Source organism: Larus michahellis, chromosome 1 (assembly GCF_964199755.1).
Source record: "Larus michahellis chromosome 1, bLarMic1.1, whole genome shotgun sequence".
NCBI lineage: Eukaryota > Metazoa > Chordata > Aves > Charadriiformes > Laridae > Larus > Larus michahellis.
The window spans coordinates 43039587-43067125 of NC_133896.1; the positions used below are offsets into that span (position 1 = coordinate 43039587).

The 27539-nt window shown below is 38.6% G+C and overlaps 1 protein-coding gene across 18 annotated transcripts in view; it reads left to right on the forward strand.

Annotated features, from left to right (window-relative positions):
* NAV3 (neuron navigator 3) overlaps positions 1-27539 on the forward strand; it is a 565631-nt gene that overhangs the window by 414243 nt on the left and 123849 nt on the right. For 9 of the 18 annotated variants that reach the window (XM_074573778.1, XM_074573801.1, XM_074573795.1 and 6 more), the window contains 4 exons: positions 5241-5309; positions 7984-8123; positions 14711-15749; positions 25524-25639. In XM_074573778.1, coding sequence (XP_074429879.1) covers positions 5241-5309; positions 7984-8123; positions 14711-15749; positions 25524-25639 — 1364 coding nt within the window. The remainder of the gene's footprint in view (positions 1-5240; positions 5310-7983; positions 8124-14710; positions 15750-25523; positions 25640-27539) is intronic. The other 9 variants (XM_074573833.1, XM_074573852.1, XM_074573842.1 and 6 more) reach the window with 3 other exon arrangements.

Consider the following 27539-nt stretch of genomic DNA (forward strand, 5'->3'; position numbering starts at 1 on the left):
TCTTTAAGGTTGTGATTTTATACATTCTGTCATTAAATTCCACAAAATACCTATAGTACAAGTACTGGGACCAGGGTGGGAAAGGTATGGTCACCATGGTGGACGATTTGTTCTTATTAAAAGACATTGTGCTCTGCAACAGCATAATTGTTGATGCAAAACTGGTTATCTGAGTTTTGGTTTATGAACTGTGAACAACAGGAAAACATTGAAAACTCCAGGCCTGAATCAGTTGGAGACAGACTTCTTGTATAAGATGCCAGAAGTTCAAAGAGCGGAAAGGAGAAATGTCCACCTAATATAGAACAGATGACATGGTATGAGCTAGAACTGCCTGAGCCATAGACATTTCCTCTTGGGAATGAAAAAATAAATGTGTGTTTCTGTGTTAGATATATATATAAAAAATATACATCTATAAAATATAAAATATAGATATATCTATAAAATGTGCATAAATATGTAACATTTACGTAAAAATAAATAATTATATATAGATATGTAAATAGATAGATACATATACATAGATGTAAGTATATATTAATTCACCGGGACTGGGCTAAAAAGGCAAAAGAATGGTTTGAAAAATACTGTTCATTGGAAAATTCTGGATTTTTGGTTTTCTCCTCAGCCTTCCTTGACTGTCCGTTTGAGGAATCAGGAATATGTTAGCTGTCCAGACTATTTGGTATGGTGAGGAGCCTGGAAACCTTTATTTCCTGTGGCATCTCTCCAGGCAGGTTTGGGATTTAGAGTTGGGTGAATCTTGTAATATTCTCTCTCGTGCTTTTTGCCAGGCAGGCTAATGATAAGTATGCAGCCAAAGAGTTTTTTAAACAAACAAGCAAACAAATAAATAAATAGAAGTTGTGTACAGCACAATCAAGATCTTATGGGAAAAATTGTCCATTTAAAATTAATTCCTTTTAATCTAGATTTGTTATCAGGGAATCATTCTAATAGAAAAGCCTCAAATGGTTCTGGAGTGCAATCACCCTAGCGATATAAATGCACTTTATAAGATCAACAGCATATTAAAATTCAAATATGCCAGTAAGGTAGAAAGACTTTGATTACATACTACAAACCCCTTTGCCTTTTGTCTAATTTTTAACAGATCCCATAGCTGGCATTTTAGAACCACCATGTGACTGAACATTATAGGAAAATGACAGTGTAATGTAACACGGTCCTTTTGATCTTTCGAAAGACTCTTAATAAAAAGTAGATCATCTTCAGGGTGCAACTGCACGGGTTACTTTTTGAAGGAGGCTAAAATATTTTCAACTTGATTCATGCTCTGTATCCAGGTTTATAGGAGCTCCATCCTTCAGCTTTACATAGTATACACACTTCCAAGGAGCTGCTTCTTTCTTGATATACCATGCTATTTGTATAGCAGGAAGTCAGACTTTCTGGCAGTTTAGTCCAGTGTCGAGCAGTCACTAGCCTGCCCTCTTTATCTTCTTTTGTCTTATTTGCCCATTTCAGTTGAATATTTCCCTTCACTTTCAGTGGAAGGGCATTTAAGAACCTTTAGTATGTAGCCTATAGTGACTTCCTAGGTTACCCTACGCCTTTGAGGACCATTTCTTAACCCGTTTCTCCTGCTTGCAACTGCATGCTCTCCATGTGTTCCCCATCTCAGTAGAACATGTTGCATAGCTCCGCAACATGACTGACTGCTGCATGGCCACATGGTGCCGCGCAGTGTCCTGGTTCCTGCAACCAGCACGGCTGTAGCACAGCTGTGGTGTTCCTCATCAGCACCTCAGGGTCAGCACGATCTCTAACATCTCTGTACCTTTCTTCTCAATACTACCCCACCTACCTCCGTGCTGAACTGCCTTTCTGGGCAGTCTCAGGATGTTTATTCCATTTTCTCACAGCATTTAGCCAAGGAACCAACAACAGAAATTACCCACTATCACCATTTCGTAACTGCTATGTTGATTAGTGTTTCCCTGGTTTGGAGTAGAAAATACTGGGGCTTGATTTCCACCTGGAAGCCAGTTTGCAGAGTCTAGAGGATTTCTAAGGATTGGGGATCAGATATGTGTATGCCATCTTACCTGTTTTGAACAGGATTTGCTTAACCAGGAGCATCTGCCTTCTCTTCCCCTACGCATTACATGGAAGAGGAGAGCTACACATGATGCCTTGGTCCTAGCCCAGGTCTAAGTGCTGTGATTGCCCCCGGGACTGCAACGCCAGGCCGTAGCTCCAGCAGCAGTGGGGTTTCCTTCAGGCTCTGCAAGTCAGGGTTGGTCTCCTCTGTAGTTTGAATGTCCCCATCCTGCCAATGCAGAATGTCTGGGCTTTGCAGGTGACTGCAGCGGCACCTCTGAGCAGGTGGAGCTGTGACCACGTCAGGGAAGGCTGCTGGTAGGAGCATTACAGCAGTGGACAGGGTCTTGGGAGCAGACAGCTGAGAACCAGAGTCTTTCAAAAATCCCCCTTTCCGGCCCTCTGACAAATAAATCCTTCCTTGTCCTAAATGCTGTAGTGTTAAACGTGTACTGTCTGGCTTGTTAATATGCATTTGCTGCTTTATTGCAGGTACATATTTATTATACCTTTGTGTAGATCTGTAAGCATAAAAAAGAACTGTTTTAAGAAAAACAGGTTTATTTTCCTGATTCCAGATGTTACCCACGGACAATTATCTGGTAGGACAGAGGGCAGTAGGTAAATATTTGTTTATACATTTAGAAGAGTGTCTAGACGAAAGTCTAGTCTGCAACAGTGTTGTGGTTCACATCTGTAATAGTGGGGCCAGCAGTTGGGAAACCGGCATCCGTGCAAAGCTTTAATGGGTCCAGCATATCCAGTGCTAATTGAGAAGGAAAACCCACAGTCTCTAGGAACCTGATGCACCTGGTTTATGAGCTGTTAAAGTTCTCTTTTTCCCTTTCGTTTGTCACATTACTTGGAAAATAAATTTAAATAAATTTACCCAGCCACAGTGGAAATGATGCTTTACTGACGTTGACACATCCATCAATGCCTTTCAAGCCTGTCTGGAAAGTTTGAAAGCAGTCTGAAGGCTGGCATTTCATGAATTTGTTAGCGGATGGAGCCTCAAGTAACAGGCATAGAAGGCAAGCATTCTAGCAAGCATTTCCAGATAGGTGCTTCATGTATTTGTTGCTACTACAAAGAAAAAGAAAAAAAAAAGATCCCGTCTGTCTGTGGGCTAGCTTATCAACAACTTGGCAACATCACTGAGATTATGTTATTAGATCTTTCCAGTTGCTTTGGAATTGTGTTGTTTGAGCTAGAAAAGCTACGATAGGCTATGGCAATGCATCCTATTCACTCTCTTTTTCCAGTTCTCTGTCCGTGTTGATTGTACTGTGTATCATTTTACTTTTTACAACATAAATGCACTAAGGTTTTATTTGACATACCATTTTTCTCACAAACTTCTTGGTTTAGACAATGCAGATAACCAGCTAACCATTTCTAGGTTCCTTCATTTTAAATATGTTGAAAAAAACACAAGTGGAAGGTCTCATCAAAAGATGGGCTATTATGCCAAGCACAAATTTAGCAATTTCTGCAAAACAACCTATGTCACATTTGCATCATAAGTCCAGACACTATTAGGAAAGATAGCTGTAAGTAAAACATAATTCAATATAGTAACAACTAGATAGATAAAATATATAAATTTAATTATTATGATACTATTATAATTTATTATAATTCCCACAAAAGTTATCGTCTTATAAAAAACACTTTGTCAGCATTATTGTGAAGATATATGTCAGAGACTTGAATACTGCTTTTATTATTAAATAATTCCTTTTGCCCTCTTAAGACTGAAGTGCTCTCTTTTTTTATCTACATTGTGTGCACACATGCCATTGTAATTGGCAGGCACAGAGGCAACGTTGAACCCTTTACTGGGCTTTAATTTGGTAAAGTAACAATAATCGCACATCCCATTCAAGTCTCACATTGTCCCTTGGTTTGTGCCTTCCCCTTGCCCCTCTTCAGGACTGCAGTATGGGAAGACCTTTCTTGAGGGCTTCTCCCATCTGCTCTATACTCAGGCCACATGCTTCAGTGGACCAGCAGAAATTGCTTAATGCTTTTCGGGTAGACTCAGTACCACCAGGTGTTTCTTGTAAGTGCTACCAGTCTATAAAGCTGGGGCTAGAGCACCATGGTTGCTGTTGCTACTCAGAACTGCTGGAAGATGCAGAACTGTAAGAGGCAAAAGCAATCTGTGACTGTCAGAGCTTCTGCTTACTTGGCTCTCCGTCACTTCCTTAATAATTCAAGGAATTTGATTTTGTGATTGTACCTGACTTAGGCACCTGTCTGTACCCTTAGGCTGTGTGGATCCCAGAGGATGCACCTGTTCATAGTAACTGAAATAATCTGGCAAGCGGCCTTACATTGGCTGTGCGTTTGACATATCCCCTATGCAAATGTCTAAAAGAATAGAGGCATAAATCTGTTGTTTAGTAGTGACACATTGCTGGGTGTCATAAGGAACGTGCAGTTTTCAGCCCTGTAGCACAGCCTATCTTCTGTTGCAGAAACACTACTCGGATGCCTTAATAGACAAAGGTGCATTTTCCTATGGAATTTAACAGTGAGTCCAAGCACGTGTCAGGGCTTTCCTAATAAAGCCTCTGATTCATTGCCTGGGTAATGTACCACATACATGACCTGTGCTGCTGTAACAGCAATGAAAATTATGGTGGGATGCTTCTTCCATATAGCTCTACTGTCAGGAGGGTCACCTTTCTTTCTTTAGTGGGAATTTTTCTGGGTCCACTTTGGATCTGGTATAGCAAATTTGTTCCTAACTGCCAGAGTCTGAACCCAGTCAGGTTGCTGGAGAAACTAGTAGCTGTATGTTTGTTCTTAGTACTTTTTGTGTATAAAAAAAAACCCCAAAGACACAAAGTTTTGAGGTGCGCTCTGTGTGAATTGAGCTAGACTTCAGTAATTCAGTCACTGTGGAAATTTGCCCCCATTGTCTGTTCCTAAGAAAATTTATAGCAAATGAGATGAGTTATAATAATATCCATTATTTCATAATCTGTACATTGCATCACTCATAAAAATCTGCATGTTGCATTATTTCATATTTTTGCCAGTTAATTTGTGTTTTCTATCCATGTTCAGTTTGCATTCATTAACTCATAGTTTGCTGGTAAGTGTGTTCTTTCTATACATGTTCAAAGAAATTGAATTAAATTTCTCTGTTTCTTCTCATACAGTCTCACAGCCAGATATGCAACTCAGTCTAATCACAGTGGAATTGCAACCAGTCAAAAAAAGACTTCTAGGTCAGTTAAATATCTCTAATTTATCGCTTGTTAGTGATACTCAAGCAAGTATATGCCCATTGATATTTTATCCTTTGGACATAAGCAGACATTAAACAATGTGTATTTATGTTACGCGTGCAAGCTTCGCAACAATGAGCTTTGCCACGGGAGAGCCTTGTATGGACTGGAGGAAGCCGATTTGTACTGTATATTAGTAATATTTCTGGTTGTTATGTATCCTGCATCTTTGTATCGTGCATGTAAAATATTGGATGTGAAGGATTAGTCGGTGATTTTAGTGCTCTCTACTCTCTGGCTCAAATCCTTACTTTAGTCATGAGTGGAAAGAAGTTTGGGAGTCCATCCCAATTCCCATGAGATGTTTTGCGTGTATAACAAATCCACCTGAGAAGTTGAGTTCACAGAGCCAAGTTCACGCAGAAGCAAAATAGAGCAGAGAAAAAAGAACCACTTCCAAGACTTCTGCTCCATCAAGAGTAGCCTGCACACAGTCCTCACGAACGAGATGCTTTGTTTTGGCAGTGAATTTGACAGAGCTGTGTGTAGGAGCTGACCTGTTTCAGATTTCATCAGTACTTTCAGTTTATCACTTCCATGAGCACTAAAATCTACAAGCCAGATTGCAGAAGAAAGAAACCGAGGTCTAAAGCTTAATCTTGTTTCTAGCTTTTTTTTTTTGTGGGGGATAATTAATGTGTTCATTAATTATACCTTTGCTGTACAGTTCATTGGTGAGAACAATGAACTCTAAATTGCATAATCTACAATAAAGATTGCATTTTGCAGTATAGCGCACTAACACAATTTGAGTTGCTGGTGATAGCTTGGAATGAGCTATACCACGGTCCAGTTGCTTTGCACCTGCATTTATAGGTCTTCAGTTTTCCTTATTGCTGATGCTCCTGTCTTGTCCACACTCAACATGTCGGGGTTAACAGTCTTATTGTCTAATACTTTAAATCTGTGGCAGTGTTTCCGAAGCCTGTTCAGAGGTATGTGACTTGTCCCTTATTTGTTATTCTCTTTGCATTTCCTTAGCTGCTTAACATGATTCTGCAAGAGCTATTTAAAACCTGAATTTAATTAAAAAAAAGACAGCAAATGAGGTAAACTGGAAAGCGTGTAGAGCAAATGACCTCATAGATAATGTGCTTACTGTGGCAAGTTCTCGAATTCTGGCATGCAGAATACATGCAGAACTATTTTATATTTTAACAGAACTGATGAGTTTCCAGTGTTGCACATGCCCTCTCGTTGCTTTTTTCATTACCTTTGACAAATGATCTCAGGGCTCTTACTGCCTGTCAAATTAGGGTAATGAGAAGGAGCAAATGGATTTTTAAGTTTGTTTTAGTGCATTCTTCAGGGAACAGAAGATCACTCGAATTCATGGGTCACGGTAAAGGTTAGCATGCGTACAGCTGCAGAGCTGAGACAGTCTGCTCTGGGCTCGGCACGGAGACTAGCAGGGCAGGCTGGCGGCCAGAATGAGCCATAAAAATAACTAATGGATTAGCTCTCTGAGGCTTAAATTGGTAAAGGAAGAGAACATGGAGCTGTTTACATATGTTCGCTAATGAAAATAAAATTATTTGAACATTTCTGTTGTACCAGTATATTAAACCAAAAAAAACTTTGGAAGAAATCTAACGTTTTGTAATTCTTTGTATCGTGATTTTTTTCTCCCTTTTGATGCTGCTCTTTTGTAGTATAGTGAAATGAACAGAATTCGATAACTCTGATATATTTTTTATTGCCACTATTAAAATCATCATATCATTCTAATAAGTGAGAAGCAGAAGAGAGATATTCTTCTCCTATGGCAAAAGCCTTTTGCTGATTTGACCATTTCATTTTGTCTATCAGATAACAAAACTGGAAAGGAGTGGGGAGGCCCACAAAGGTGCTGCAGAAAGTTTGAAGTAAGCGTGTATTAAAGAATCTTACAGCAGAGAACAGATTCAGACAGAAAAAAGACGCCAGGGACATGCCAGGGACAACAGAGGCTACATTTTTTTTCTTAGCATCGCCACACAGTAAGGTTCAGATGGTGGCAGCAAATACTAACAAATGAACTATATGGTCTGCATTATATACTTCTGTCCAAAAGCTGTACATGCATCTGTAGCATTTAGCTAAAATGTGTATTTTCAATATTTTTCATTTAAAATAATAAGGTGGAAGTGCTTTAGCCGATACTCTCTGAAAAATAACCAAAGATAACTAAAAAACTAGTTATGCTAAACACAGCTGTCAAATATTTGCTAGAGTAAAAGATACGAAGTACTTCTCAACTATGTATTGTTGTGCTTTCTAGTCAATTTCTGTAACATTTCGTCTTCAAAAGTGACAGATTTAAATAAAAGTTGATATTGCACTTTAACGGTTTGTTAGGATGAATCTGTTTTAGCAACGTTAATGGCAAATGCAAAGCATCTTCTTACATGTCTTGTGACTCTAGAAAGCATCTTTTTCCCTTTTGTGTGCGTAAGGATAAGCTTTTATTTTCATTTGTGGAGTCTAACTAATTTGAATCTTCCTGTTCATTGTTGCTTACCTGAAATCCTTGTTTTCGGTTCTTGGTTTTAAATTCTGGTCTGATATTAGCGTACTGCCTCCTCTGTGTGTTGCATTACATAAAATGAACTAATTTCTGATTATACCATTCCAGGCTTCCAGGACCCTCAAGGGTGCCAGCTGCAGGCAGCAGTACCAAAGTCCAGGGAGCTTCTAATTTAAATCGGAGAAGCCAGAGCTTTAACAGCATTGACAAAAACAAGCCCCCACAATATGCAAACGGAAATGAAAAAGGTAAATGGTTAAAAGTTACTAAGCTCACTCTACATAACATACAAGAGGAAAAAAAAATCACTTGGTAAGGAAGACCTTTGGAGATAGGGCTCTGAATTAGGACTTGTGGTTGAGTTGGGTTTAAAGTTCATAACCGAAAACTTTCAAGATGTTATAATTATATTTTATCCCTCTTCAATGGAAATATCACTGGGTGATTTTTCTGAATTAAAAATGAATCCATATTGGATGCCTACAATCTTGGTCCATATTCAAGTGTCCTCATACACAAAGGAAGACTGCCATAATTTTCAGAAAACTTTGCATCTTAGCCTCTAATGGAGAAGAATCAGAATATTATATTTGCATCAGAATATTACATGCATTTATTCCTTCAGAACCTTACCTAGTGTATATATAAGTAGGAATAGAGGATTGCAAATTAAGTCAAATGTAATGAAATTTTGCAGGGATTTGAATTCAGTGTTCATGTTTTATTGCCTCCTTTAAATATGTACTTCTGTTATGGAAAAAAACTGAGTTCCCTGGGTCCTTCTATTTCTCCCACCATGACACTGTTTTCCTGGAAAACGTGCCTCTTCAGGCTTTATCTCAGAAAGAATAATGTAAAAATTCATCTTTCTGAGTTGTGTAACTAATCCAGCCCCTTCCCCCTCGTCTTTCTTCCTTTGTGTAATGAATAGCATTTTATTCATATCTCTGGGTTAGAATACAGTTGAAAATGATACAATATACATAGTACCCGTTTGCATCCTTGGGGTCTGTGGGAGGAACAAGTATGCAGTGAATGTTCTTCATCCAAGCAACAGGCAGCTATCCAGATTTTTTTTACAAAATTCTGATGAGCACACTTTGCCCCTAGCTGTATCTGAAGATATAAAACCATCCTTTCAATCGTTATTTCTTTATTTTTACTATCGGGGTTGAATGTTTTAGATAGTTCTATAGTGGGATTTATTTTATCAAGGACTTCTTTATGGCAAGACGTCCAGGCTAAAACTAGAAAGAGATCAGAGTGACATCTGAGCAGACACTGTATAGTTCACAAATACAATAGCGAAGTTATGAAGTAGGAAATGTGGCTGCTTGAGTGAAGGTATGTACAGCAGTTTAGGTTTTAGAATTGCTTCATAATGTTGACATAAGTTTGCTACTAAAATATGTGGGAGTGAAATGATTCAAGGTGAGATATGTTTGTAGATATTAATATTCTTAGTTCGTTACTTGTAAACTGTCTTTTGACTGCTAAGGTTTGCATTGCATTGCACATTTATGTGGCTGTTTGCATGATGGGTTTCTTTACTTTCCCATTTCTTTACAGCAGAGAATGAGAACCTTGATGAGATTTTTAGTGAAGTCATCGCAAGAGGATAAGGGCTTTTTTGTGTATAATCATTCAATTCATTTTACAGGATATAGAAAATGTAATGTTGCATACCTACAGAGTACTAAATCTGAGATGTTTCTCTCTGCTCTTTTTTCTTTCTTTCAAAACAGCAGAATGGATGGAAGAGCACTGATTTTACATAAGAATATAAACTGAATACAAGTTTGTTTTGGAGTATAAAGCAGAAGTTAATTAGAGAAAATAACTGCTGTGAATGCAAGGATAGTGAAGTGATACTTTTTATAATACCCTAAAAGTACACGAGAACCTCTATTTGCATTCACCATGTTGCTTCTTGCCTAAAAACAACTGAACCATGCTATATTTTAAATTTTATTATTGTAGTGGATAATTTTTGAATATTACAATGAAATTTCCAAGTAATCTTTTGATTTATTTTTTAAAGTATTTGAGGATGTTTTGTGAACTGAGTTTTTTTGAAGCATTTGTTTAGAAACAAACTTCAGCCCTCACAATAGTAATAATAACAAACGTCTCTTAAAGAAACCACAAACACATCTTTAAAAAAACTGATTTCTCCTTACAGTGTGGCACACATAATAAACCTTATATTTCAAATGTTGCTTCTGATACAGATGCTTGGATCAAGATAACTGTAACAACTTCTATTCAATGGATATGCTGTCCATACACTCTAATTTCTGAAACATAGATCATATAGTAAATAGCTTGTAATTCTGCATTAGCGTTGTATAAACTGAAGTAGAGAGACAACTTGCTCTAGGTAAATAGTCGTTAAAGGTTGGGACCTCCAGAGCTCTTCAAGGGCAGACCACTGTTGGTACATTTTTCTCTGCTGTACACCTTCCTGTATGTCCTATAAGGAGACTTCAGAAAAGATATACAGCATAAGGGTTTTTTTTTTAATCCAGTTATGTGTAATACTTGAAATCCATTCCTGCATAACACGGTTTCCAACTCAGTCACAGTGGGGAATGGATATGTAGACGCAGAATTAAAGGAGACCTGAAGGTGATCCAAAATAAGACATGATATGGCCTTCTTATTCAGTATGTTTGTAATGTTATCATCTCCTTTGAATGTTGCTTAGGGAGTAGTTCACAAAGTAAGAAACCTAGCTTCCCTGAGCGAATGCGGGTTTGCTCTTTACTGAGTACAGCCCAGTTTTCACCTATCGATGCAGCCCATTGCTGTGACACAGGTAACTGTAGCTGTGGTTAAATCAGGAACACAGAATGCACTGAAACAATAAACGTATCATGAACTGAAACTCATCTGTGGAACTTTAGTGAGCTGACCTTTGGGTTGTTTTTTTTGCTGGACTTTGCAGCTTATGGATGTGTTTCAAAGGACACATCTGTTTTCCAAGACACGTCACATTTATCTGCTTCTGACATTAAAATAAAGACAAAAATAAAACTATGAAAATGAAATTATTTGAATAAAGTAACTAATCACATTGCTAATAAGGTGGATACGAAGGGCATTTTGAGTCCAGCAAAGAAATAATGTTCTAATTCAAGTCAGATTTTAAAAAACAAATATTTACACTTAGAGCTTAAAAACACTGTGTCTAAACACCGATAGGGGTCTCTGTGTCATAGAGTTTAATTGCCTGCTTTTCAGTATAATTTTATAATATAAAATGGTGTTCGTGTATTGTCCAAACTTGGTTTCAACAGTATTTAGTTATTTTGCCCATATTGACTCTGAGAAACTCTGTCAATGGGCGCAAATTGTTAATCGTCTGTGACCAGTATGTACCTCTATTGTTAATTTGTTTATGTTTCTGCTGGTGCCAGTATTTTGTCCCTGGTGGTGTTCTCCTCCTGAGCTGATAAGGGGTAGCTACTTTCTCATGGACAGCTGAAATGGGATGCTTGAACAAGCTGAACTGTTTTAATCTCAGCAGATCGACCTCCCATTCCTCCAAGCATCCCTATAGCAATGCTCTGCAGTTCTTCTATATTCTACTAACCATTTTTATTGTGACGGACTAAAATTGGGTGCTCTAACCTGGACATCCACCTGCTACAGAATATCTAGATTATTAGTACTATGCTGCAACGGGGGAACTGTTGTCACAGAGGTCCTGTCTTAGGTCCTGTCTTCTTCAACAGCACTGAACACAGCAAAGGTCACAGACGAGAAGACAGAGGCGGCTGATTATATACTGGACCCAAGTTTAACCCCACACATGTCCTATATTTGTGCAACAACCTATGAGAAGTGGACTTGAAAATGTCCATGCGGTTGTCATGGTCTTGCTGGGTTCTGGTAGAAATTTCTGGTTTTGTGCTGAAGAGCTGGGGGTGTTGCTGCTCTGCTTTCCCAAGGCAGGGCTGAGCTCTAAAGAACTGAGCTCTCAAGCGGAATGCAAAATTGTTTTCACCACAAGCTAATTATGCATTTCTGCAACAAGCGTATTAGGCCCTAAACAGAAGACTATCTTCTTGTAAAATTTAGTTTACAGAAAGATGAAATTGTTGCCGTTGGTGGGGTTCACTCTGTATCAAAGTCACCACAAGGTGGGGACAGATTTCACGTAACAAAAAGCTAAATCTAAGTCCAATTGAACATGCAGAAAGCAATGAATGACGTGCAGCTTCAAGTAATGCATTTGGGCTTGGCGGGGGCGGGCAGGGATAGATCTTTTTATTCCACATCTTTAAACATACAGACAGGTTCTCAATATTTCCTGAGAGCGTGCAGTCCACATTCCTTGCAGAAACATTAAGGATACGCTTTAAATTGAAAAGTAAAGTCAAGTTAAAGTTCTCTGTAATTTTTTGATGTTGTTTACGGTTTGTGACATAGGGATCAAATAAGTACCAGTGATTCCAGGAACCTGTTTCTTTTTGCTATATATGTAGCAAAATAAGCTGTTGATGAAACAGTAAATGCTCTTCTTTTTCCAATTTCCTCCCCCCATGAGTTTAATATTATATAGCAGGAAATACGGGAAGGCATACATTCTTCTTTTTAATCAGAACATTTTTATTTTTTTTTGTAGTAAAACTAATAGCCTGAAGCCGTACAAATGTAACAGAATTAATACAACAGAGTGTAGTGGCATCCTGCTGTTCAAAGATTGTTACATGTATTCTGCGTAAGCTTTGCATATTCTTATGGTGAATTGTTCTTCTGCAAAACTATTGAGATAGCTAAAGACCCCAATCCTCCTGTGTAATTAAGGCAAGCTTAGTGCAAGGCAAGACGTGTGCAAGAAGGTCCTTGTGCACACCCAGTCCTGGGCTATCAGCCATGGGGCTGATCCCTGGTATAAATTAAGGAAGCCTGAGGGCTGCAGTAATTTCCAACAGCTGTTGTTGGCCCCAGGCTCTCTTCCAGGATCTGAGGCTCACCAGAAAACAGCAGGGGCTCAGCCGCAATTCCTGCCTTGGTCGCAAGGGAGGGATCAGCTCTGCAGCCGCCCACTAAAGCTGCTCCATGTGCATGGTGCTGCCTGGAGCTGGGGAATAAGCTGTAACCTCACCTGTCCCAGAAAATGCTCTGTGGCAGCCCTTACCAATTAACGTTTTCTTGCCTGGTAACTGGATGCAGCAGAGCTGCTTGAAAACCGTGAAGGTGGACTGAGTTCGTTTAGCGCTGTGGGGTTTACATATCAGGCTGAGGTGCACACAAAAATCTCCGGGCAGATGGAATTATACAGCATCTATTAAAGGTGGAGGTGACTGGCCTGCTAGGGTCCAGTTGTAAGCAAGTAAAAGCTGTTACTTCTGTCCTGTTACTTTTTTTCAGTTTTTTTTAAATATTATTATTTTTAAACTACAAATTCTTAGTGCTATTTAGAGAAATAAATTTTGCTATGTTTGCATTCTTCGTTAAAGAAAAAAAACAGCTCCCCTTTTAGGATGCTCAGAGTCCTCCTTTTCCTATGTGTATTGGTGGCCTTCAGACTTCCAAGTGGGTAGTTTAATCCATACTAGGGCCTTAGGGCTGAGACTGCAAAAATGAAAATGATGCATAACTTCAAACTCTGTGCTGAAGGGACAAATGTCTTCAGCGTCCTCATCTACTGTATTATTCAGACAGAGGGGCCCCAAGGCATGACTTCAACTTCATGTGTGTATGCAACACACCAAGGACTCTTTTTGCCATTACATGAACTATATTTGTATTGCATGTTTCATGGGCTTTCTTGTAGTACTGAATTTGATATATTGTAGGCAGACTTACGCCTAATTCACTGGCAGTCCTGAGACTCGATGGCAAGAAAAAATAGACACACTAAGAGAAAATATGTCATCTGCTGAAATAGCTATGTACCAAATATTTAATTGCCATTACCACTTCATTTCTCCAGTGCTCCAGAATAATAGTGTTTAGATACTCAGATATGTCTTGGGAATCTGAGCTTCATACAGAAGAGCTTAACCCTTTTGTGCATTGGTATTCTTTGCTTAATAAGGCTAGATGACTTTTTGAAAATCATGGTTGTCAATCAGCATAGTTTGATTATTACAGAAGGAGTCGTCTTCTCATTCTTCAGGCCCAAAACAACTATTGTTGCTGTACCCATGTAGATGATATATCATTGTGTATGTCAAGTACTGGCACTGGTGAAATTATTGATATATTTTTTCCCACCTATGAAAGCGCACTGGGATAAGTTCCTGAAGTCAGCTACTTAAAGTAGTTAACTGTACTTAAACCAGAAAAAAAAGTATAGTGACCTGCCATTTTTTGCTTTTATGAAGACTGATCATATATCTTTAATTTCAGTATTACTCAGTCCTTCTCCTCCTGCCGAAAACCTCAGCTTTCTAGCACATATTTTGCTTTCACAAAACATCAAAACCCTGTCTCTCTGATTTTGTTTTACTTCCAATATTGTAGCATTCTTTTTTCTTCCATGTCTCATTGTTTTATTATTAACAAGTGATTGGAAGAATTTCTTTATGAATTATTAAAGATGAAATCTTTAAATTGGAAGGTTTAATTTGCATAATGAAATGGCTACAAGGGAGGTGTTTCCAAGGCTCTCTTGAGCTCATAGAAGTATTGCACAACACTGTGATGGTGGGGCGAAAAAAAGGCATTTTCGATTAGCATCCTTCCTGTTCCATGCACATGTAAATTATGTTTATTATAAGTCACACGTAACTGTGTTTTAAGTGCCAGAGGAGCATGATATCACCTTCAAGCAAGAGCTGGGAGAATAACTGTACCATTATGGTCCTTTCTGTTTTTTAAGCAGATTCACCAAAAGGCCCTCACCCATCCACAGGCATGAATGGAAATGTGCAGCATCCCACCAGCACCGGGCAGCAGCAGGTCTCTGCCATACCCTCTCCAAGTGCCAGCAAGCCTTGGCGCAGCAAATCCATGAATGTCAAACACAGCGCGACCTCTACCATGCTGTCCGTGAAGCAGCCTAGTCCCGCAACCTCCCCTACTCCATCTTCAGACAGGCTCAAGCCACCCCCTTCTGAAGGCGTGAAGCCCCCTTCATCTGGACAAAAATCTATGCTGGAAAAATTCAAGCTGGTTAATGCTAGGACTGCTCTGAGACCTCCTTTGTCGCTGAGCTCAGCACCCAGTGACAGCGGGAGAGAGGATGATACCTTTTCAGAGTGTGGAGAAATGGATGTCTTAAGCGGTGGGGTGAACAGCGGCGGCTCCACAAGTAGCAGTCCTAAAGTATCACCGAAGTTAACCCCTCCGAAAGCTGGAAGCAAAAATCTCAGCAATAAAAAGTCTTTGCTACAGCCAAAGGACAAAGAGGAAAAGAACAGGGACAAAAACAAAGTTTGCACTGAGAAAACAGTCAAGGAAGAGAAGGACCAGGTCACTGAAACATCTACAAAGAAGAGCTCAAAAATTGCAAGCTTAATCCCAAAGGGAAGCAAGACGACAGCAGCCAAGAAGGAAAGTTTAATACCTTCTTCTAGTGGGATCCCGAAACCTGGATCAAAGGTGCCAACAGCAAAGCAGAATGCTTCATCCGCATGCACGGGAAGTAAGGAGGTTGAAAAACTGAGGACTACAAAAGGAAACCAGTCCCAATCAACGCCAAAATCTCAACTCAGTGAGAAGGCTTCTCCTTCCTCTGGTCTTGCTTCTTCTGAAGGGAAAGAACCAGGAGCAGCTCTCACCCCGGGGTCCTCCACGGCTCTGTCAGCCTCGATGGCTACAAGCAGCGGCCAAGGCACGGGAAATGGTGTCGTCCAGCTTCCTCAGCAACAGCAATACAGTCACCCCAACACTGCCACAGTAGCTCCTTTCATTTATAGGTAAGGCCACAGAGAGAAATTGTGTTTGTGTTACCATTTAGGAAAGAGAGCTAAAACAGATAGAGTGGTGGTGGATCACACTGTTATGGTTCTTATCTCCCAGTTTCTGTCACAGCATCATGCACATGTTTTCCTAATATTATTTTTTAATTATTGTTACTGTATGAACAATTTTTTCCAAGAACTCTGAGTCTCTACCTTGTACAAAAGCAATCCACTGCAAATATTTGCCATTTAAAATTCAGGATGTTTTGATTAGAAATACAAATCACATGATACATTCCCTATGCTGCTTTTGAAAGGTCACAGCTGAGTCAGGTTTCTAGTGCGAATGTTCTTGTCTGCAATTTAAGAACCTCAACATTTATTTGATGATATTCAATATTATTTGCTTAAAATACACAGTTCTCTTAAAAAATCCTAAATTAAACTGCTGACGTTTTCAGAGTATGTAACAGCACTAGTAGGATATTAGAGGAAAAACCATAGACAATATTTTGGGCAGAGAGAAAAGGTTGTTGTCTGCAGGTCCTTTTCCTGTTTAGTATTATACACAAACTAGGTATAGATTAACTGCCATGGAGGCAGTTAATTTTTACAGGTGATAAAAACTCTTCTGATGGCCGAGGCTCTGGAATAGAGGAGTGAACAGTTATATATATCAACCTTTGTCTGAAGTTATTTTGCTATATGATAGAGCAACTGAAGAGAAGCTGAGAGATTTCATTGTTGTACAGCTCAGAAGACAGAGTAAGTGTGGAAAGACTGACAGGCTGGTTAGAGTAATGATTTCAGATGTCAGCTGTTGGAGGGCTTTAGCTACAGCTGCGGGTAAATTTAACATCTGATAAAATGACAAATACATTATAAAGCAAAATATACTGGCAGTTTTTGTTAGTGAGTAGTACTGTAGATAATCTTGGCTAAAGATTAAAGAGGTGCTGAAGTAGGCTCTGAGGGATTATATATATCATTACACACAACTAAACATACCTTCAAAACCAAGCTGGATGAGTGATAAACTGTTTACGTTAATTCTGAACAAAAGCAGATCAGAAAATCGTATGGGAAGGGGAAAAGGCATAATATAGGTTATATTTATTCTAATATGCAGTGGGTAGCCTCTGGAGTTTCAATTAAATATATCACTGAGTGTGCTTAATATGGATGTTTCTTTATAGCTATCTGGAATAACCTCAGTGATACAGACAATTTGCAGCGTGGTACATAGCATGGCCTATATATGCGTTAGGGTGCATATATAAAGAGAGAAGAAGCAGCTATGCTTTGCCTTCAGATGCATGCGCCATTTAATGGCAATTTTACGACATATTGATGCCATTTCATTGCATGATGGAGATATCTTATTGTTCTTTTAAGCTTCATCATGAACCAAAATGTATTTTGAATTTTAAAGGGTGATAGAAGCATGCATCTTCCAGTAAAATTTGGTATTAATAATCATCTGTTTCCTTCAAAAAACCAGCAAAGGAGACAGTATTTGAAGTTAAATCTTGCATGAAAATAAAATTCTCGGAGCCAAGGTCTGATATCGGAATGCCATAAACCCGGAGTAATAGACTGACTTTGATGAGGTTACTTCAATGTGTATCTCCGCAACTGAGAGCAGAATCTGACCCAAAAATACACAGTAACTAAATTCCTTAAAATTCTCAAGGGCTTCGTAACAGTACACAATGATTTCAGAGAAGAATATAAATACAACCAATATATCCAAATTTCCAAAGTCAGCATATTTATTTTTGTGGACATATGGCAGATAGAAGTGTGCGTGAAGCTGGGGTACTGTATTTACATTTTCTTGCTCTTAAACATAACTGTTTTCTGAGCATTCACCACAATTTATACACAGAATTTTCAGGTGTGCTTGTTAGAACAGCTTTATAGATTAATGTCTTAATAAACAATAGTTACCATTTAGACTAACAGTTTTTTACAGTTAGAAGATTGTCTAGGCAGTCCTTGTAAAAAGTTTCTTTATAATTTAATAAAAATACAGTGCATTTTATCCAGAATCTTGCAGAATACTGCAATGTACTGCAATGTACTGCAATATACTGCTGTGATCAGTTTAGGCTGTTAACACAAGGATAAGTAGCCAGTGCTTTTTCTGATTTGTTGCTGATACCTGCAGATATCATGTATTTTGCAATGTTTATTTCCCAGGAGGATATTAATGTAGATTTGTGAGTAAAAGAAAGTATTCCAAAGAGGTTTTTTAAGGCCAGCATGTATTTTGCTTAAACAGAGAATGCAGCGCTGTAACAGTTATCAACAGTCACGTTTTCAGAGAGTTGTGTATTTTTATTAACGGACAGTAGATATAGAAAATACTGTTTCACTAGGAGGTTTTGAAATTATATATTGCACTATTCAGCTTTGCACTCTCAGTGCTTTGTCCTATCTGCTATCACATTGTGTTTTTATGCCTTTTAAATGCCATGGCATGGAAATTCATATGGGATTATTACTTCTCTTCAAAGATTAGTAGCAACAGTCAGAATTGCATTTGAGATAATCTAAATGGGTATAATTTATATTCTTCCATCCTCCTCAGCAAGTGATTTTTTTTTTTTCAAATGCAGTTGTGAATGTGATATTTGCAGCCCTTATGTGTCCCCTCTGAAGTTGACTGCAGGGTCTAACTGATATAAGAAAAGCTGAAGTAGATGTAATTCAGTTGCCAGAAAGCTTGACAAGAGAGATGCAGCAGGAAAAACAACTAAAAGGAAAGCGTAAGAGACTGTTTAAAATATACCAGCCACTACTTTAAATTACACAGACAGAATTGGAGGAAGATGGAAATTGTGCCACCTGCCAGAGTCCCTTAGACTTGTATTGAATTTGGCCCTAGAATTTAGTTATCTTCCTAGTGGTGCATGAATTTCAGATGGAGAAGAGTAACACGGAACTTTAGTGCTTACCAGCTTACAGCAAAACCAGGAAAAAAACAGGGGAAAAAGAAAGTCATCTGAATCTTTCCCCTAAAAAGTTAGCAAGACAATAACAGCTTAATTGCTCAGTATTTGGAGTTCTTAGCTGTCCTATGCATTGCTCAAAAGTGTAATATAACCTATAATTCCAAATGTTTTCTTGCACAGAGAAGAGCCTGTTGTATGCAATCATTGCTTTATTTTTTTGTGAGCCAAATTGTATAAGTTTGCGTTATTTTCATAAAATGGGAAACATAACTAATAGTCCCAGGCGTAACACAAATGTCACCTCACTCCACAGGGCAAATCCTTACTTGGTGTAAATCATCATAACCCTATATGAAGTTTGTGATATGTTGGCAGTTAACATTTGCTGTGGATTTGCTCAAACACTAGAGGAATGTTTCAATAGGAGAACATAGAGTTGTAACTGGACGTGCGTACTGCAGTTTAATTTTATTGACTCCTCCAGAAACCGCTGTAGGAGCTTAGTGGATCTCTTTTCCATGGCAGGAATATAGAATCTGAAGTGCCCAAATCCCAGGGGCTGCGGTGCTCAGGAATTGCTTATTGCCTGAAATTCTGGAAGTATAGAAACTGCTGCAGAGAGCTGGCTGACCACTCATCATCCTGAGCTGCACTTCTACGTTGTGCATCACTTAAATTTCAGTTCTTCAGCTAAATTTGTAGCTTATTGATAGCAACATCTGGAATAAGTTTCAGCGCCGTCTGAATTGAGACCTTGCAGAAATACTCTTTCAGTGTCAATGCTAGACTACAAAAACCAGTTTGGCCCTGCTTTTGTCCCTGAAGAATAAGAAGCTGTAACTTCAGCTGCCTAATAGATTGGTATAGAGAAGGTGGGGCCAGACTCTTCTTTGAAATGCAGGGTGATAGGATGAGAGGTAACAGATGCAAGTTACAGCAGGGCAAGGGCTGATTAAAAGTTAGAAAAAAATATTTTTACCTTGAGGGTGGAGCAGGATGCCCAGAGAGGTTTCAGAAGCTCTGTTCTCAGACCTATTCGAGACTCAACCAAATGAGGCCCTGAGCAGCTTAATGTAGCCAGACCTGCTTTGAGCAGGCCATTGGACCAGATGGCATGTAGAACATCTTTCTGATCTAAATTACTTTATGGTTCGATGAGGACTAAAGTGTTCACTAGAAAGAGGCAGAGAAAGGAAATATCAGTATAATAAACAAACACGTTACCAGGTACTAAAATCTCCTTCCTATCTCCTTTCTTATATGGTGATTGAAACAATTCTATTACTAGAGCATAGCTTCAAGGGTGCATGAGAAGCGCAGAGCTGTGACAGATGGGAAGGAGGATATAATCCGGTTGCGCCTCTGGAGGTGCAGTGAAATTCAATTCCAGCTGCCTGTTCAGGATGTTTTTATACTGGCTTAGGGAAAGAATTAAACTGCTTTTCAAGGATCCTGCTAACACAGCATCTGCAGGGTTTGTTGAAACCATATTTATGTCCAGTTTTAATGACAAAAAGCTACTTCTGGTCACTGATTGTGGAGTAAAGTTTTCAGTAAAAGACATTCCGTCAGTTAATTGTGTTTGTTAATAGATCGTGCAGCTAAACATACTGCAACTTTTTCTTTAAAAATGTGATGATTCAAAGTTATACTGCAGTGCTTTATTGATTTCCGTTATTTACGTTAACTGTTGTGAAAATAAAACAGTCACCACCAAAATTTTGCAATCATAGGTAGCCTACTAAACATTGCCACCCACCAGTTTTATTTGTAACAAAACCACAGTGTTTAGAAAAGACATCCCATTTTCTCATGCTTGATTTTCAAGTAATTGTGCAAGAAAAGTTTCCAGTGTAGAGATGTTGGCTTAAGAGATGGAAAGGAGGATAATAAATGGAGAAATCATTATAAACACATACTTGATCAATGCTGAGTTGAAACAGTAGCTTGATATTTTAGTTGCTTGCTGTTTATAATCTGAAGTTATTCTTCTAAATTGCCATAGAGACAAGTGTGGCCTTATTCCTTTGACTAAATAATCAGTAAAATGTAAGATAAAGAACCAAAAAGGATATTCTGTCCAGCAACCATATTAACCTTTTCATAAGCCAACTAAGCTTTATTTTAAACTAGTTAATCCCCACTACTCCAACAGGAAGATTAACTCATCTCATTGTTAGAAATTTTGTACAATCTACATGATGAGACTGCATCCACTTATTACTTTGTTAATATTGTCCTTTAACTTAAAAAGTTGTTTTCCCTGTTTTTGATCACCCTTTTTAAATATGTGAGGGAATACTCCCACCTCCTTCCTTCTCTTTTGCAAGGCTAAACCAAATTGTCTCTTTTCTTTCCTTTCAGAAGGGTTTCTTCTCCTGCATGAGCATCCTAGTAGTCTTTCTCTGCAGCTGTTTCCAATTTAGCTCACATGTCTTGAACATGGGTGATCAAACTGCTCATATTCCAGATGTGGTCCTGCCAGTCTGTTACACTGACAGTGATACACATTCAAAACAGCTGCACCTCAGAGAGTTTTTGCAAAAAAAAAACCAACCCCAGCATATTCATCTGATATCTTTTGGAATGTCGAGTAAAAACCAAACAAATCTTTGATGTTATCTGTGTTTATCGAAGGTTGGCTATTTCGTTAGAAACAGGAAATGACTGACTGCGTTGAAGACAGCTTATTAAGTACTGTTCCAATTTCTGTTCTTAATTACTCCTGTACGGGCTCATTTTAATCAAACTGAATGAGCTTGTGCAGGTGTGACTGAGGGCAGGATTTGTCCCATTAAGTGAGTTTTATGTTCTTACAAATAGATAGCATATATGTCGGTGGGTTGGGGATAAAGACATTCTCTGATTGCCATGATTAAAATAGAAAACAGATTATCCTGTTTTCATGAGGGTTGCCTAAATTAACCTGCATTGCAGATGCACAGCACTGGAAGAAATGTCAATGGGGTTGCTTTGACTAAACTGAAATTCTTTTCACTTTCCTTGATGTCAAGAGAGATGCAAGGATTTAATATGTTTTTTTTAAGGCAGTGGGCTGTGAATAGGTAGAAGACAGAAAGACATTGATTAAGGACAATGTGTAAGGTTAATGAGAAGATCTTTTAATTTGCTGTTTGCTTGCCTGGAGCTTAATCCATGCTGCAGTCCTGCAGAGATCACTACGGAGTCATTCATAGGATTAATATGGCCCAGAGTAAGAAGTAAAAGCCAGAAGTACAGGAGAAGACAAATCTCACAGTTTCACCTTCCTTTTTTTTTTTTTTTTTTTTAAGTAGAACAGCTGAGCTAAGCAAAGAGGCATCTAATCTACATCCTTTTTTGAATGTATCACACCCTGTGACAGGCCTAGAGCAAAGCAACTTGAAGTTTTAGGCACCCAGTCTCTACCTGGACCTCCTTACTCCCCAAGGGCTAGGACTCCGACATGGTTTTGCTTGGAAATCATTCACCATTAGACCAATCTCAGCCCATCTGGGCTAAGCGCTCAACTCCAGAAAAAAAAACAGAGCCTTGGCCATCATGCACCGAAAGGCAGGGCTGCTGTGGAAGTGCTGGCAGCTGGCAACCCAGTGGAAACCTGGTGGGAGAAGAGCTATTGGTGAGAGCCCCATCCCCAGGTTCCTCAGAACACCTCCATCACAGCTGCCCAAGGGCTGGGCAGGTGCCTTTTGGACCATCGTGTCCACAATTAACAACCAGTTTTCTCAAGTAAGCAGAACTTAAACTGCTTCTAAATCCATAGTCCTCTGTGGGATTTCTGTTGTTGCAATTAGAATCATTGATGTTTTTACCAAATTAAACATAAAAATGCTGAATGAAGTCAGTACCACAGTGTCTTTTTTATTTGTTTTGATAGCAAATCACATTTATTTTACATTGCATTTAAACTTTCAAGTTTCAAGTAAGATAAAAGGGAAATTTCATGCTTCTTAGATCTGTTATTTCAGGCTGCCTATAAATTTAAGAAAACCGCATCATATTTACATTTGTTTTCTGTTTCCATGGTTTTATTTCTACAAATTAAATCAAACATTTTTTTAATTATTAGTGTTATATGATCTTTGTTATTCAGTGTTTTTACTCTAAGGCTTAGATTTGAATGCCATCTTATGTCCCAGAAACTCGATTTTATGCTGCAATTAATCCCACAGATCACATTCTAAAATCTGGAATGGAAATCTTCACAAGTATCTCTTCTCACAGTGTTTTTCATCTCCTCTTCCTGGTTATAAATGCATCAGGTTTTTGAAAATGAGAAAAATAAAAAGCCAACAAAACAGTGAACGGCTATGTGCTTTAATTGGTATTTGGCATATCTCTAAAAGTTTTCACGTGACCTGGGCAAGCAAAAAAACTTGTATTCATTGTTATTTTAAGTAAACGGGTTCACTCATCATGCTGAAGTTTAGATAGTTGCTGTAGATCACTCATGACTTTTTTGTGCTCTTGGAAGGAGAACCAGTCCTTTTAACATTAGTATCTGTGTTCCCATACAGTCAATAACTGATGCATTCATCTGTATTGCCTGTATAGGCAATAGTCACTGCCAGAGGGCGATCCAGGTCATTGAAGTTCTGTTTCACCTAACCCCGTTCACTAGATGAAGAATCGGTGGAAATGTTGAGTGTTGGTGACCGGTGAGAGTCCAGACCACTTAATCCTTTTCCAATGATAGATGTCCACGTAAACAGGAATGGATCCTTTCTGTCCTCTCTTAGAAGACAGCTTACATATAAGGCTCTTGGTCACTCAGGGAAGGGTTTGCATCACCCTTCTGGGTTGGTGCAGTGATTGATGGTTGAACAGTTGCACAATCAGGAATGTGATGCCATAGGATCAGAAGGAGAACAGGTGAAAAGGATCCCTTTTTGTTTCTAACCAGAGGCGGACTGATGTAAACTCCATATACATTTTGTGGAGAATACTGGGAATACTTGATCTGCACCCACCTAGCTGGGTGCTCTTCCTACAAGACCAAAAGCAGCCTACTCTTTTCTACTGTTTCTCTTAACAAACTCCAGCCTTGATCTGGCTCCAGCCCTGGCAGCTCTGTGATTTGGTTTCAGTGAGAAGAGTGCAAACCACATCAAATGCCTTTGCCGTTATTATAAGTGACTTTTTCTGAAATGTGTTTTTGGGCTGATAATTTGCCCTGGGCTGATCCAGCACAAAGTTTCAGCACTAACCCAGACAGGAGTACTCCTGAGCATTCATGGCTTCTCAAAGTGGCTCTCAGTGAAAGTAGCCATATCTTTCGTTTCTTTTGATGATTTGAAACAATATGGGAAAAAAGGTGGATGGTGGAATTTTGGTGTGTGTTCATTGGGGAGGGATAGAGTGGGCTTTTTGTTGCTTAGGACACTGTCCTCATCACCAAATGTAAAATTACATTCAAGGTCAGTAGGATATAGTTAACCTTGCAGCATGTGCTGAGCTTGTGTTTCCGGTAGCGAGTGACAGAGAGAAATAGTAGATGAGAACCAAAAATAGTTTTTTGTAGAGCAGTTGTCTGCTTCTAGCATCCCAAAAGTACAGAAATTGATAAGAAGAATGCATCAGATCAGGCATAATTTACATTTCTATTTCTGTGTAAGTAGAGCCAAGCAATTCTAATCAACAGATTCCACCATGGCAATACTTGTACCATTGTATGTGCATATTTCTGTTCCCTCGGTTACTGTCATGAATCACTGAAGAAAACTATTCAGTAAGTAACTTTGAAGAAAATGATAACTGGAAAGTTATTTGATAAATTAAGTTGCCGTAAAATTCTTTTAAGAGATGTCACCTTTTTTATCAGTTATAAAATACACATTCATCACAGTTAAATGTTTGAGTTTACAGTTTAGTCAGTCGTTGGAAATGCTTTATGGGGAATTTTGATAGCTGAACTATAACTGTAATATTTTCGAATCAGGATATAAGTATTTCACTAGCCTTTTAAGAAATCAAAAGACTGGTTGTGCTGTTCATGTCAGGAAAGCTGGAAGAACTTGGGCTCTAACTGAAGACTTTTTCTCCATTTTATTTTTAAAAGTGGCTGGTATATCTTTAGATGTATTCTTTTACTGTATACAAATGCAGTACAGGTTGCTGTTTAATGGCATCATGGTTCAACAGTTCCTGTGTAAGATAGGTGCTACAGCTGTTCCTTAAGAAGAGACAAGAATTGTGTGATCTATTTTGTATTATCATCCATGTGCTTGTGTATTTCTTGCTACTTACCATTATGCAATAGCAAATAACTGTATTCAACAAAGGGTACCCATTATAATTTATCAATGATATCCACAGAAATATACCATCACAGAAAATATGAGCTATCTCTTAGAAAGTTAATGAAAAAACTTTTATTATCCCATTTCCCCAGAAGGCATATAAGGGGCATGATCAAAAGAAGCTGCACATAGATTTAAATATCTGGGCCAGATTTCCATTCCAGCCTTGCATAAGCTTCTTCCCACATGGCCTTTCTGGCTTAATATTTCAGCAATTACAAGTTTTCATTTCCCTTATATATGTGCAGGGATGCAATTTAGCCAATTTAAATGGATTCTGCCCATATCTGGTTGACACCTCTCGCAGAGAAAAAATGAGGAAACAAAATGTCTCTGAGTCATTCTTGAGGGGAGAGAGTTCCTAGCTGCTTGCAAACTTGTGTAGCTGGAGTCAAACTAACACAGTAAGAATGTGACATTCATCATATTTTCACCATACAGTGGTACGATTCTAGATGGAGCTGAAGTAACATTTGTTTCCATTCATACATGAATGACAGATAATAATAATCAATCTTCTTGCTTGATTTCAGAACTCTCTCAGAAAATGACAGTACCTCTTTACCACCTGCTGACTCCTGCACCAGTCCTACTAAAATGGATTTGTCGTTCAGTAAGACTGCCAAACAGTGCCTAGAGGAGATATCTGGTGAGTAACAGTAAGCCAGAAGAAGCCTGTGAACATCTTTGTTTACATCTGTTTCTTACCAGGAGCTTTGCAATGGGTTGAAATAGTACTTCTGACCGCTATTCATGAGTGGTATTAAATATGCAGAAAATTTGGGTCATGCACAGTTAGTGCTTCAAATGCACAGCTCTTAACTGAACTGGCTCCCTTCTGTTCAAATATCCTCTTCATCATTTTGCAGAAACTGGGCTCTCACAAGGTAGGGTTTCAAGTCATTGCTATTTTTCAATCACACTGAATGTTCCAAGAGGAGCAACGGAAAGTCGACTTCAGAATGTTTGACACTATTATATTTAAGATCATCAAATTAAATCGTAACATCAGAACTGAGACATAAATTATATAAGATATATTTTGCTTTTATAAATGAATCTATATTCAGAAAATGAACAAGTCCTTACTATCGTACCTGACTTTCAAGCGCTTGCTAGAGCTAGGTTGTGTTGTGGAATTCCTTGTAAACCTGGAGTAAGGTCCTTATTAGGTTACAAATGTGGGGGGATTTTTTTTTTTTTATCATATTGGAATAATTCCTTTGAAGTCAACAGAGCCACACTGATATACATGAGCCCAGAATGTGGCCATAACTCTGCCTATGGATACAAAAAGCAAAGTGTGTCACAGCTGACTTTCTCATCAGGACTGAATTGCACTGCAGGGTTGTGTGGGAGTACTTTCAAAGGGACTCTTTGCCAGAGCTGTTTTGTTGGAGCTTGGAGGTTTATTTTTGTTGTTGTTGTTTTGTTTTTTTTTCATTAGCATCCTTATTCTTATCATTTTTACGAGAATAAAAGAAATCCTGTCCCTTTGTATTCACTTGTAGTTTTGCCCTTCTACACCAAATTTTTAACATTCAAATGGATTTATATTGAGTCATGTGGTGCTTCTTACACAGGATATAACTCACTTAAAACACTAATTTGACACATCGGTCTAAAATTATCCCTCTACCAGAAGGGAAATCAGATGGCCAAGCTTTGTGGGACTGCCTTGGCATTTAGCTGACTCATACTGAAACTGAGGTTTTGTCCTGGTTTGTTTCGGTCCCTCTGGAAGTTTTCTAAGGCTAACATCCCTTAATTGCACAGCCAGCTTTTGTGATAAATATGTCACCCTGAAAATGGTGAAATGTTCCCTGGAGGTGACACATGCCTTTTAAAATTAATGTAAAAAATTATTTTTAATTAATCCAGAAATCAGATTCATTGGTCTTGCATGTATAAAGAGTATAATTGAAACACTTAACACAAATCAAAAGATGCTTCAAGGAATTATCCACAGAGATGCTAAAAAAAAATAATATTGATTCAGTACTTGCTGAAATGATCAAACGGGCTATCACGTCTCCTGGCCTTTTACTGTTCTGAACAGAAATGGAACAGCATCAAAAAGAAGAAAATGGCATAAAGGGCACTAGACATCAGTGATGTTTCTAATCTGATTATTCGGACTGGCATTAGCAGTTGACTGACATAACAGGCAGCAAAGCAGAACCACTGGGAAAATGTGGTTTGTTGTATACCGAGGAAAAACACGTGTGTGTCACCCATAATTGGCTGTTAGCAGCAAAAAGGATGAATGGAGTAAGTACTACATTTGCTGAGTAAATGTCTGTATTGGTGAACTATGACCAAGTTATTGGTGATTCTGTCATTGGTGAACCTGCAAGGAAAATAAACCTCATGTGGTGGCGGCCATTCAGGGCAATATTCCATGATGGATTAGCTGTGAGAAAGGACAATTAAATTCTGTTACTTGGGAGCATCTTTATTCTGGTACGACCAAGGGATTATACTGGTAGTAGCAAGGAGACAAGCAAGGGTTATTTCCTTGATCTGCTCACTTATATCCAGGGTGTTAA